We start from the raw sequence: 14,617 nt of genomic DNA, 5'->3' as shown, positions 1-14,617 counted from the left end.
GCTATATCACATTCATCATGAAAAAAGCAGAAAGAAAAACCAAGCCCTATGCAAGTCTAAAGCAGGTTAATCAAAACGTTTGACACAAAACAATTCCAGGAACAAATACAATCAGTATTCTTACTTTCAAAAAGAAGTTTAAAATCTCTACAGACTGTAGCAAAATAGAATCTCTGCTCCAAGAAGATTTCTCCAAAAGTGTCTTTGAGCGGAAATCTCCCCATCCTTGGAAATGTTTCCGTTATAAGAAACCACACATGACAATCTCCTGTAGTCCTACACTCCTAAAGCTGAAAGGGAACTTAACAGTGATTTAGAGCAGCCATCTCCCTGGGTAAATGAGAAATTAAAGCCACAGAAGTTAAATAACTGCCTCTGTTAAATAACAGAGGTCAGGATGGGACTTGAACTCGGGACTCTTAGTTCCGAGGTCAGATTTTTCCAGTATATCAAGTTGCTTGTGTCCTCTGGGCTAAAGATAAAGTTTCCCTCATCGTTACTGACCTGACTTAAAAGTAACGCTTTGGGACTGTAGGGGAGAAAAAACTGTTTTCTGAGTACTGCTTGGGGCAGGGTCGGTGTAAATAAATATAAAATATTAACGTCAAGAAATGAAAAAATAATTAAAATGTTTAACATCATACTATAATATTAACAACAACAGTAAATCACATTTTGGGCTCCGAGCAAAGGATTCATGATGACATTTGCACATCCTAGGTGACTAGTAGCCCTGAGGGGTAGATTATTACAGTTCCTTCTTCTAATGATATTTTGAGCACAGATCAGGAAGTATCACAAACCACATAGTAATATCTTTAAAATGGGGATAGTGTCTGTTGGGTTTTAGGAAAGAAATGTATGCTATAGAAGGTGATAACCAATCAGGAATATTTGCCCTGTATTCCTTAGAGATCACTTATTAGAGAAAAAAAAAATAGGATTTTTCACCAAACATTTCCTTTAAAATGAGTACAGTTTGGGGGATGTGGTGAAAAATATGAGAACAGTGTATATACTAATAAGTATGTAATGTGAAGAAAAGTATGAAGTGTTCTGATAAAAACTGCCTCCGTTTTTATCCTACTGGCGAGAAGTTGGGATTTTAATGCCTAAGGAAGAACATATAGAATGGTTACCTAACTAAAAAGATCGGTAATTCCCTGAGATGTGAAAATAATGATCATAAATGTGACTCTTTCAAGTGATTATGGAAAGAAAGAGAACCCTTAGCACTGACCCTGGCCCAGGGGTCAGTGGAAGCTTCCATCCCATTCACCCCCTGAGCTGTGGAATCCATGACTAACATAGCTATACACAAAGTTACCTTAATGAAGGGGAGGTGTCTAGTCTCTCGGGGACAGAACAATGTCAACTGAACAAATAATGGGCATTCCTGGCTGTCCAATTAATGAGAAACCAATAAGCACTGCCTTAAGAGGATAAACTTTGCTTTTCCACACTCCCTTCTAGGGAGCACGGCAAGCATGGCAAAGCCAGGGAAAGTCATAAAACTTAAAAATAATGCACTCTTGGACTTCCCTGGTGGCTCAGTGGTTAAGAATCCACCTGCCAATGCGGGGGACACGGGTTCGAACCCTGGTCTAGGAAGATCCCACATACCATGAAGCAACTAAGCCCATGTGCCACAACTACTGAGCCTGCAAGCCACAACTATTGAGCCCACACGCCACAACTACTGAAGCCGCGTGCCTGGAGCACGTGCTCCGCAACAAGAGAAGCCACTGCAATAAGAAGCCTGCGCACAGCAACAAAGACCCAACGCAGCCAAAAAAATAAATTAATTAATTTAAAAAAATAATAGTAATGCACTCTTTTAAAGTAAGTACATGCAAGTATTTATTGATAAAGTTGTTTTATGGGGAGTTGGAATTAGGGAGTGGATCTCATTTTTTCCCCACTATGCCCTAGTAGTGTGTCAAGAAAAATAAAGACCATAATGAAGCTCATAAATTTGTTTACTCCTTAGTATATTAAGCAATTGGCAATTTCATCATACAACAAGTTCAGTTTGATGTATTTGTTCAGTGTTCCTAAAAGAACCTTAGTTTGTCATGTGGCAAGTAATATCTCTGTTTCATGTATAGTAAAGTAAAGAACAAAACCAAACTACAGACTAAGAGAGGATTAGAAAGAAAAACCCATGACTACCAGTTTCTTTTCTGTTCTTTTACCTAACTAAATAATAAGGAATGTGAGGCAAGCAGTGCAATGTAAAAAGGAAAAAACAAAGATGAACAAACTTTCACTATTACAGTCCTTAGAGACTGAAAAACAAGATGACACAATTATTCTGGAGAAATTTCCTTTTGTAAGTGGTGTTCCAAAAACCAAGTGTGATATACACTTAGAGAACAAAATGTTTAAAAAGCTTAGTTACTAATTACAATGATTCCAGGGCTAATTCCACCAGCTCATAGCGCAAGCCTTGAAGCAAAGCCCTTTTTTTAAAAGTCTATTTTGGTAGAGCCGAAGTGAGTTTTCCAGATCATATTTAGCAAGACCAACCTTTATTTTTCTGCTTTAACGGCTAAATGGAAAAAAATCTATTTTTAAATATCAAGAACTGGCTTCCAAATTAATTCTTCCATTCTAAATAAGCGTGAGGCAGGCTTTATGAAGAACTTCCGTATTTACAAGTATCAGTGGGGCCTCTGACTTGCTGAATATCTTCCAGGAAGAGAAATCTGATACAAGTTACATTTCCTGAGAGTGAAGTGAGAGATGCTTGGAGTTTATAGTAAGTCATTTCTTGCCCAGCTGACATTCACCATCACCTGTCACGTTACAAGCGGTTTGGCTCGCAGGGCCTGAAGGGTTTGTCTGAAATGCCTTCACCCCGCCGTGGGGGGCTGGGGGAATGATGTCTGAGTTCCACAGTCGCAGAGACTCTGAAATCTTAGCCTTTCTGTGTTTGTCGGGGGATTCAGCCCCCGTAGGTTGCTAATGGGAAAACAAAGCTTGGATGGCTCTCTAATAATCTTATGCCTGTTACGATTAGCATTTGTTCATTGTGACGTTGTAAATGACTTCCCCTAGAAAATGAGCCCTCCTACTAGATGACATTCCGATAACAAAAATCGAGGATGGACCAGAGAAGCTGCTCTCCAGAAAGGTTTTTTCCCTGTCCCCCACCCCCCAAAAAAGATAAAACAAATCCCGGGTCAAACCCCGCTCCACCCCCAAGAAGTCCTCTGAATTGTGAAGTAAGTGTCCTTCTGAGTCTGGGGGCTTGGCTTCTGCTTCAGGGTCAGCCCGGGAATCCCAGGTCGCTACCCAAAGCTGTGATTGTCCCAATGGCATATACTCAGCTTTTTTTGTTGTTGTTTCTAGAATGGAACGTTACTGCTCCCACACCTTCACGCTTTTGAACATGGCTTTCTTGTGGTATAACTGATACACTCGGGTTTCTCTTCGGAGCCCAGAAATCTTTCACCTTTTACTTTCCATTTTTACATGAATAAAGTTCTAACCCCTTAGCCTGGCACGTAAGGCCTTTCAGAACAGCACCTCAGCTGCCCCTTCAGCTTCCTTCACCACCAGACAGTCTCTCCCCTCTGTTTACTAACTCCACGGGATTTCTCACCAGTCTGCAAATTACGTTGACCTTGAAAACCACCATGATGCCCCCTCCAACTACCACCTGGCAAATTTGTGCTTATCCTTCAAGCCTTTTTTCACATCCCCTATGAAGCTTTTCCTGATTCCTGGAAGGGTTCGTCCGTTCTTCCAGAGTTCATCAGACCTCATATCTAAAGATTGCTACAAATTCCATAATTCCCAGACAGAAATAACTAGGACGCTGTCTTTATTTATTCTTAAATCCTCAGTGCCTGGCACATAGTGAGTATTCAGTGCCATTTGGGAATTGAGTGAAATACTTTGTTAGAATTTCTTCTTTCATTGGCATCAAAGCTGAACTTAGAAATAATGGTGACTATATCATGAAATATTTTTTCCTACATAGCTCTCCTAAGCAAAGGGAATTTTATTTTCTTCTCATGGGTAAATTAGAAGAGAGCCATTGTCTGTGAAGATAGTAGAGAGGATTGCCTAGTATCCGTATCGACGAGCTTTAGAGCCCCACAGAGGAAGGAGTGCCAAGAGTTATTTGTTAAATACACTGTGAGAGGGAATTCCCTGGCGGTCCAGTGGTTAGGACTCAGCACTTTCACTGCCGTGGCCCGGGTTCAATCCCTAGTTGGGAAACTAAGATCTTGCAAGCCGCATGGCACAGTCAAAAAAAAAAAAAAAAAAATTTCACTGTGAGGCTCTGTACCCAAGCAGCACTGCTTTGGAATCCACGGGATAGCTAGAGGGTCACTGAACCCATGCCACCACCCTCCAAAGCACACACACACAGAGCAACTTTGGCCTTGAAGGCTGAGGATAAGCCGCCTTGAGCAGAGGTTGGCTGGGTCCCAGGAAGAAGCGTTCTCATGGAGGGGACCCAGAGCAAAGGCCGGGGTGACATGCACTGACAAGATTAGGACACAAGAGCAGAGGCAAACTAAGTGAAATAAGCCAGACACAGAAGGACAAGAATTGTATGATTCCACTTATACGAGGTCCCTAGAAGAGTCAAATCACACAGACAGAAGGCAGAAGGGTGGTTGTCAGGGGCTGGTTGTAGTGTTGACCAAAACGAGGCAATGAACAAGGCACTACCGAGCTGATGTGAGTGAGTCACATACAATAACATAAGCAGCTTTATGGCTACCATGCTTATTTTCTGATTAGCCTTGATGGCTAAGTTGAAATGATAATAAATTAATGATTTATTAGCTGACACTATTCTTCTTGGATTCACAGACATTTCAGAGTTTGTCAGTGAAATCATAATTGCATCTTCCTATCTGATTCTGTGTCTGAGAATGAGAATTAGACTATCCAATGCTATTTTATGAAACATGGAGTTCTGTCAATCCACAACAAAATCTGTAGAGTTGTTATAAAGCTATTCTTACGCACTAGTATAACACAACATCATCTATTACTACAGTCGATGCTCTGGTTAATTCATAAATTTAAGGTCGTGCTTAAATTTGGGTTTACAACCATTATAAAAGCAGCACATTTGCCCCCACTGAAGGTTAATAGCTTATTAATCCTCATAGCATTTTTATGGGGCAAATAAGATTAAAGATGACTGAAGTATGCGGTTCCATGCTTTCTTTCCTTTGTATATTCTGGAAACCTGCAGTGCACATTCCACAGATACATACATATAACCCGCACCCAAGCAAAACCTCTGCTGTCTCTTATAAGATTTGGTTCATAGGATTAAAAAGACAAGTGAAGAGAGAAAAAAATGTAATATATAATCCAGCCATAGAAGTAGATTAATTAATGCCTGTCAAGCTGGCCTGAGTAATTACCAAAATAGGACACCTTAATTTTATTACTTTATGATGACATCTGCATTATTATGACTCCTAAGTAGGAGACTTAACTGGTACTTCACTTCTCTCAAGGTAAATGGCATCAGGACATTTTAAGATAAGATAATTTACATGTAATTAGCCATAATACAAAAGAGATCGGCTGTATAACATTGAACTTATAGTCAGCAATGACATATTATTCACTTAAACATTTGTTAAGATGGTAGATATGTTGAGTGATGTTTCCAAAATAAAATAAAACAAAATAACATAGATATGAATGTTGTAGAATCTTATATACATAAGATCAATTACTGATACTTTTTACTTCTCCCTCCAAAATACTGAATTATATGAACTCTGAAGGAGGAAAATCACAACTTACTTAAAATTGTTGATAATATTAAATGTTTCCAAAACTGTTAAATGAAACTACTGAACTGATAATATCTCATATTATGTTACATTTTAGAAGTATTGGAGGAGGTCATTGAGAGGATTTGCCCACCAATTGACCTGTGAGCTGGACCCGGGCAACCAGAGGTTCCAAACCCCCTCCCCTGTCCTTGGGATGTACTTTCTGCCCACCATTCCCACGTTAGGAGTTGTTTCAAGGTTGCAGCCTTGAGAGAGTAATGTGTAGCTGAGACCATCTGGACAGTGTACATGACTGACCCCCATTAAGGCCTCTACATAAACTTCTGTGATTCCGGCGTGTGGGTGCAGAGATTTACTGCTCTCGCCATGCCCAAGACAAGCCTTGTATGTACGTTCCTTTGCTCAGTAAACCTGCCACCTACCAATCTGGGGGGCTCTGTCTCTTTCTTCGGTCTCTCCTTGCCCTCTGTGTACAGGGGCCAATTTCAGGTTTTACCAGGGGAACTCCCATGGTTATGAACAAACAAGTAGCCATTTCAACCTAAAGCAATTTATTATTGGAACATATTAACATCTCTTAATTTTCTAGAAAAATATAAAAGAGGTTCTTGTGATAGAGAAGTAAATATTTCCGTGCATTCTTAAAACTGCATAATACTCTTAAAATTCTTTTCTATCTAATATATAAAATTTGGCTAAATTGAATTAAAAAGAATGAAATGATGCCATTTGCAGCAACATGGATGGACCTAGACATTATCATACTAAATGAAGTCAGAAAAAGAAAGACAAATACCATATGATATCACTTATATGTGGAATCTAAAATATGACACAAATGAACATATCTACAAAAGAGAAACAGACTCACAGACATAGAGAACAGACTTGTGGTTGCCAAGGGGGAGGAGGGGGGAGGGAGGGATGGACTGGGAGTTTGGGGTGAGCAGATGCAAACTATTATATGTAGAATAGATAAACAACAAGATCCTTCTGTATAGCACAGGGAACAATATTCAATATCCTGTGATAAACCATAATGGAAAAGGATATGAAAAAGAATGTATGTATGTATAATTGAATCACTCTGCTGTACAGCAGAAGTTAACACAACATTGTAAATCAACTATACTTCAATAAAATAAATGTTAAAAAATAAAAATAAAATAAAACTTGGCTAAATTGTATGATTTTAAAATTTTAGGGCTTCCCTGGTGGTGCAGTGGTTAAGAATCTGCCTGCCAATGCAGGAGACATGGGTTCGAGCCCTGGTCCGGGAAGATCCCACATGCCGCGGAGCAGCTAAGCCCGTGGGCCACAACTACTGAGCCCGCGCTCTAGAGCCTGCGAGCCACAACTACTGAGCCTGTGTGCTCAGAAAGTGTAGCTTTTCTGAGAGGAGCTGTGGGCTTTGAGTCCTGTAGCCTATGCTCGAATGATAGGAGGGACACAGCTCAGTTTCTTCTTGGGTCCAGGCAAGAGCAAAGTGTAGCTTTTCCTTGCACTGTGTATCTCTTCAGCAGGCTTCAGGAAGGGAAGATGAGACCTACACTTTTCCACCAGTGCAATCCCAGAGCTTAATAAAGTTCTCAGTCCATAGTAAGCTCAGTAAATGTTGAATAGAAGGGTGAGCTCTGGACTAGACTGAATTCATTTCAGTGACTTATTGAATGCTACCTCTTATTCACCCTAAGTGGAACAGAAAATTCCGGGAACCCCTAAAATACTTATATAGTAAGCCACAACTTTTATTTGTAGTTGTTACAAGTTTTCAGTTAAAAACACAAAACTTAATAACAAAAGTTATTTTAAGTATAATATCCAATGCTACTAAAGAAGTTGGGTAATATGCAGAAGAGATGGATAAAACAATGATGGAACATAATCAGAAGTATATTACCAAGATGTCTAAAAATGAACTTGTAATTCTACTTTGAAAAAATCAATCTTACGAATTTTTTTGGCTCAACAAATGTTTACTGAATGAAGGGACATGTGAAAAATAAACAAAGGAGGTGATGAGTAAGTGGTGAGTCTTAACTGGTCTCTCTAGCCAGAAAAAGAGAGGGAACAACTTTCCTGTATGTGGTAGTGTTATTTATAATAATAAAAAGCTGACGATAGTGTGAAGGTCCATGTAGAAAAGACATGCCCACGGGGTGAATCATTCAACAGGAGCAAAGACCAGGGCTGATAATGCTGTGATACACACAACAGCTTTCCCCATATTTAGGAATATTTCCAAGGGAACTGTTAAGGTCCAGAGAACTTTTAAATCTCCTAAAAGATGCTATACATCTTCTAAATATTTAGAAAGATTGCTGAGGTTTATTATGTATTACAAAACACAAATGAAAAGGGCTTCTACCAGCTCTTTTCTTCCATGTAAAGCCATGAAACTAAAGAGCCCTTTGCTTCCAGAAAGCAACCACCAATTTAATGAAAGGGACAGAGAGACGACTCCTCTTCAATGGAGATTTATTTGTTTGTAACAAAAGCAAGGGGGACCATATCTATCAGCTATGCCACCGTTTCTAGCTACACTATCCAAGCTCATAAAATCTTAGTAATCTGTGTTGATTATTTTTTCTCACATAGTCACATTTCCCCCCATTCTTGGGAACTGCTTCAGCTGCAAAAGCCACCCACTCACACGTGTCATCCTAAATCAGAGACGCTACAGACTAGACTATAGACTACAGCCCTCCCTTCCCCCCTCTTTTCGCGAATGGGCCGCGAATGGGCCATAGCACGCCAATCTGCTGAACTCAACAGGGCCTCAGAAGCCTTCTCAACACAGTATTCCAGATAGACATAGAACCTGAGAGATAAGGCTCTTTACCACCCTTGAATTCAGTAATAAATCAGGAATTCACTTTTCTGTGACATTTTAAGTTTATTTATTCAACTACTAACACATTTTTATTTAAAAACCTGTTTATATACAAGCAACCAATGAAACATAAGAATTATGTTATACCAAGAAAATAAGGTGTTCCATACCATATGCATGTTCTGTGTATGTTTTCTCTCAAAACTTCACCATTTTGCCCTGATCATTGCCAAAAGACAATTTAAAGATAATCAGAGTATGATCATCTGGGATATTGCTCTCAATCTGTAGAGAAATAATTATTTCTTTCACATAACCAGAGATACTTGTAGATACAAGAAGCTGAGAAAATTTCCTCTAAAAAGATGCTAATTCTAGAAAACTGGTTAGCATGCCACCCAGAATCTTTTAAAGCACCCAAATACTTACCATTTGCTATCCTAAGGAATACTAAAGAATGGACATGAAGAGAAAAGAAAACCAAACATAGAAACCTTGTCAGATGTTCCCTGAGCCTATGCCATCTTTTTGGGTACAACTGTGTTGATCTGAAGGACCCTTGCAAGAGCTGCCTTTGGGTCCTCACATTAAGCCAGGCTCAAGGCACTAAGTGTGCCCAGTGGGTACCTGACCAACAACTCATGAGATCTCTCCCCTCCTAAACCTCACCTGGAAGGTGCCAGAACAATAAAAACAAGCTCAGGCACAGAAAGAGTCCCAATTTCCATATAAACTAGCATCTGCCTTCTCCCATGCTGATTCTGCAAGATGGCTCATTTACAAATATATAAATAGCTGCAACTTTACTCCAGTCTCATTGAAAAATCAGAATGGCATCATGTGAGAGAAGCATCCTAGCATCCTTGGCTCACGGAGTGAAATGTAAGTGGAGCTGGGCCAAGCTACTTGACACTCGCTAGTCAGCTTAACCAGATCCCCTCCAGTTTCCTGCAGTGGAGGGACCGGGTTCTGCTGACAGAGCCTGAGACTTCACGCACATCAATTGCCCGGCACTCGCACCGTGATTTAGAGCCAGAGGTCGGAAAATAAATTTCAAGTAGTACCTAATATTTATTATCATACATATTCAAAAGAGAATGGCAATGTCTAAAAGTGGCAGGAAGTTTTCCAATGTAGCTACTTAAAATTCGCTACGTCTTCTTATACACAGGCTCAATGAATTTTCAAAGATTGTCTCTCCAGTACTCTGGCCACCTGGCCAGACTTAGAGGGGTTTAAATCATCAGGAAAAGGGCGAGAGAGAAAATGCATTTTAATTTTTGGAAGGGAATTTATTGCCTTGCTTAAATTCATTAATTAAAGTTATCTACTGGTAGTTAAGAAACATCTAAACCAATATATATGAAATATAGATGAGATACATGTTGACTTTTCTTTGCTGCATATGAATACCCAAATAGGAAGCTGTCAAGCCCTGAGGGTTTAATGCCTGCATGTGAAGCCACCTTCAGGCTTAAGACGCCCACAATAGCATAGGTCTGTACAGTGACATCTGCTGAAGTTCTCCACCAGACAAATCGCCCATTACATCCCCTGGTATCAAATTACCCTCTTCCTTAGCCCTCTGATTTCTTAGCAATTACTGAGCAGTTTACTTTTAAGGAACCATATCATTAAACTAAAAGTATCTAAAGTATCACAGAATAGAAAGTTTAAAAGTAACTTTGCTCAGGGAGTTAGGAACTTGGTTTATACAGTGCACCTGAGGATAGGCAACGAGATAATTAATGCTATTTCCCTTTGAGAATTTCAATGCTGAGATTCTCAACAACCCTGTCTGGTAACTTAAATATTAGAATACCCATCAGGAAGTGAAAACATCCATGTATGTTTTCACACAAAAACATCTGTGTTGCATATTAAATCAAACAGAATTTGACGCTTTATTCATTGCAGTGTATTCACACCCTGGAATGTTCATCTTGGACTCAAAGGCTGAATATCAGGACCATATACGCTATATTTGCCTCCCTGATGACTCAAGCTTTCTGAATTACTATTGATCCATCCTCCAGTTACATATAGCCAACCATATGGGGAATTATTATTGCCTTGTATAATTGCTGACAAATTGTCAGTATTTAAATGGCAAGTCATTCCTCTTAATCTCATATTTATCAGAAGAAAAAGTATAGTAAAGATAACAAACCAACGATTAAAAAAAAAACCCTTCAGTAAATTCATTTTGAAATGAAATGAGTAACAAGACCAAAAACAAAGCTTTTCTTTACTGTATACTCTATACAATATATAAAGTGAATATACAATAAGGGTTAAGTTCTTTTATTTTAATTTACCATGGAGCTTATCTATATGCATGAAGCATGTGGAAATAAATATAATAAATATCACTCTTTTGTCTCTAAGTCTACATTGTGTCTTATGTTTAAAATTCACATTTTAAAATCTAATTTTGGTTATGTCTATTTAAACATAAATAATATTTCTTCAAAAACAAATTTACTTACTATTCTGTAAAGATTATGCCTCTATCTATACATGTAAATTTACGCTATGGAACAAGATCAGTTTGTAAAGATTACTAAAAACCACAAAGAATCGAACAACACATTTACCACAGCACTCAAGTGATTGTGTTACTGTCAACAAGACTTTTCATTTTTAAACAAATTATTTGGAATCTCTTTAGAAAGTAGTTTATGTTGTATTATTAAAATGTAAAGAAAGGGCTTCCCTGGTGGCGCAGTGGTTAAGAATCCACCTGCCAATGCAGGGGACATGGGTTTGATCCCTGGCCCAGGAAGATCTCACATGCCACGGAGCAACTAAGACCGTGCGCCACAACTCCTGAGCCCATGAGCCACAACTACTGAAGCCCACGCACCTGGAGCCCGTGCTCCGCAACAAGAGAAGCAACCGCATTGAGAAGTCCTTGCAACGCAACGAAGAGTAGACCCCTCTCGCCACAACTAGAGAAAGCCCGCACGCAGCAACGAAGACCCAACACAGCCAAAAATAAATAAATTAAATAAAAATAAATACATTTTTTAAAAATGTAGAGAAAAATTATTATTTTACTTACATGGTGTCTCTAATAAGAAGTGAACTTCCCAATTTGAAACAAGTTTTATCACCTTCACAAAACACACGTCTCAGAGAAAAGCGCTCTCCTAGGTCAAAACCTAGAAATGTGACAAATGACTTAATCCAGCAGTTTTATTAAATTTAGTAAATTCACAGAGATACCGACTTTTAAATAGGATTTTTTGTAGTCCTTATCTGTAGACTGACTTATTTCAAGTTAAATCTGCTCTTTATGGGATCAGCAAAATTTCTTGATTTCTTTTTCCTCTGTTTAGGATATAGGAGGATGAAATATATGTCAAAAGATTCAAGTATTAATTTTCTTTGGCCTAGGAATTATTCTAAATAAGTAATCAGAGTAGTTTATTGTAGCAGCTCTGATAGCTAAAGACAGAAAATTAGTTAAGTAAAAAATACTACAGCCATTCAATTGAAATCTAAGCAGCCTTTTAAAAGAAATCGTGCTTTAGAAAAATATATGTTGATGTGGGGAAATGCTCAGATTTCAAATGCAGTATATGTATTAGGATTATGTGTGCGTATGTGGGTGGGGGAAGGGTGGGAGAGAAAACGGAGAATGAAAGGAAAAAAGAGAAAAAGATAAGAATGTTACAAAAAGGGAATCATGACTGTATTTGGGTAGTGAGATCTTCTTTCTCATACATTTTCTTTTCTTTTTTTCAAATTTTCTACAATGGATACGACTTTTAAAATTTTAAATAACTTTCGTTCTCCAAGAGGTTGAGTTGTTGGTGGTCCTAGGTTAAATGATGTAGAATTCTGCGCTCAGAAATTTTTGTACATCATTTGACTTCTTTGCTTTTAATTTTTTAGTATTGGTGTTATCTTAAATTACAATGTGAAGGAGTCACCTACAATACACTACATGTTTGGTGATAATTTTACACAAAAATGTTTCTTTGTGACGAACTGTAATGCTTACCTGCAACTTCAACTTTGTCTCTGTAGTCTGGTGTAAACGGGTGTCCCTCTTTCCTCAGTATAGGACATTGTTTTTCTATTAAAAGAAAAAAGGTATTGAGAATTTTCACTACATTGTCTATCATTTTTTTCAAATAAATTTGAATCATACGATACAATCAGAAATGTAAGATAAAATGGAAAGAAGTTAAACCGCTTTATTAAATTTCTTTTAAATAAGGATAAGAGTATTACCCACCTCACAGTGTGTTCGTCAGGAATACACGTGGTTATGTATGTGAAGTCCCTGGTACACAGGGAACGCTTGTCAGTGTTAGCTACTGTTTGCTCTCATGTTCTAATTGTCGCTCTATACTTGACATTAGGAAATTAGCTCACTTTAATATCGTTAAATTTTCATATTCAAAGTATATTCTAATGTTAGAAGAAGTGACCTACTACTATTTTCACACACCTTGGATTCAGGTTTAGGTATTAGTGATATTAAACTTTAGAGTAGAAGGAGACTGCACTGGACTAAATGTATCCCTCCCTAAATTCATATGCTGAGGTCTTAATCCCCAGTGTGGTGGTATCTGGAGACGGGGCTTTTGGGAGGGAATCAGGTTTGGATGAGGCCATAGGGGTGGAGCCCTGGTGATGGGATGGATGTCCTTACAAAAGGGTGGAGGAACAGGAGCTCTTTCTCTCTCTCTGCCTTGTGAGGAAACCAGGAGGAGGGTTCTCATCAGAACTTGGTCAGGCTGGCAGCCTGATCTCGGACTTCTAAGCCTCCAGAACTGTGAGGCATAAACGTCTGTAGTTTAAGCCTCCAAGCCTATGGTATTCTTGTTAGAGCAGCCTGAACTAAGTTATTAAAATAAAACTAAAGAGCAAAAGCAAAGACCTCTGCCATACCAAAGTGGCCTATAATGAAAAATAAATGAGTTAAAAATCATTGAGAAAGTATTAATTATATGCTAAGGCAATTAACGATGTTCAAAGAAATAAAAGATAAAGTTTGCCTCCACTTACAGCGAATTTACATATTCACTGCACCACGACACAGTAAAATAGTAATGTACGTACATACACTAATTTCTTATTATCTGGGGTTTGTTTAAATTTAATTCAGCCTAGATTCTAGGAAATTAATAGCCAATCCAGACAAAATTGCAGCTAGTTTTTATAATATGCCAACTGTACAACTGGACAGTTCTTAAGCTAAATTGATGAACTATTTTGGCATCATGCGATCACAACCTTAATTTTCTAAAGTGTCTAAAATTCATGTTTGGGTATAATGACCTCCAAGTTTTTATGACAGAGAGGAGATAAACTGCTGAAAACCAAACTGATCTCCTGCTCTATGGAAAGTGGAAACTATCAGTTCTCCTGGTCAAATGCTCAGCCTCTCAGCCCTTCGTTTAACAAATGTGTCAAAGACTTCAAGGGCGGTGACAGGGCATCAGCTTAATATATGTAACCAGGAGAATAAATCGGATTATAAATAGTGCTACCACTTAGATTTAAAAGCTGCAATCCACACAATTAAAATATATGGCACTGAATATTTTAGAGATTACTTAGTTACTTTGGAAATTCCTGTCTCAGAGATCTTAACATGATTGCAGGTCCTAAATAATACTAAAATTGGGTCTTTTGTAAACACTACCCATTTTTTGAGAAAATTGAAATCATACCAGTTTTTTATCTGAGTTCATCATCATCTTTATAAAAACCAAGCATCTCATCAAGATCTCTGCACTGAAAACTAGAGAATGTTGCAGAGAGAAATTAAAGTCCTAAAGGACTGAGTGGATTAACCAAGTATTTAGACTGGAAGACTCGGTATTGTTAAGATGTCAATTCTCAATTTTATATCTAGACGTAGTGCAATAACAATTAAAATCCCAACAGGTTGTGTGTGTGTGTCTGTGCCTGTGAAAACTGACAAGCTGATTCTCAAATTTAAGGTGAACTCCAAAAAAACTAGAACAGCTAAGGCAAAACT

General features: G+C 38.3%; 1 protein-coding gene across 1 annotated transcript in view; it reads right to left on the bottom strand.

Annotated features, from left to right (window-relative positions):
- Positions 1 to 14,617, bottom strand: part of COL19A1 (collagen type XIX alpha 1 chain) — a 361,076-nt gene that overhangs the window by 335,594 nt on the left and 10,865 nt on the right. Inside the window, exons 2-3 of the mRNA XM_068550858.1 lie at positions 12,626 to 12,700; positions 11,681 to 11,780 (exon numbers count right to left, since the gene is read on the bottom strand). Coding sequence (XP_068406959.1) covers positions 11,681 to 11,780; positions 12,626 to 12,700 — 175 coding nt within the window. The remainder of the gene's footprint in view (positions 1 to 11,680; positions 11,781 to 12,625; positions 12,701 to 14,617) is intronic.

The sequence above is a fragment of the Eschrichtius robustus genome, chromosome 9 (genome assembly GCF_028021215.1).
Source record: "Eschrichtius robustus isolate mEscRob2 chromosome 9, mEscRob2.pri, whole genome shotgun sequence".
NCBI classification, from domain to species: Eukaryota; Metazoa; Chordata; class Mammalia; order Artiodactyla; family Eschrichtiidae; genus Eschrichtius; species Eschrichtius robustus.
This window is presented reverse-complemented; position numbering and strand designations above follow the sequence as displayed.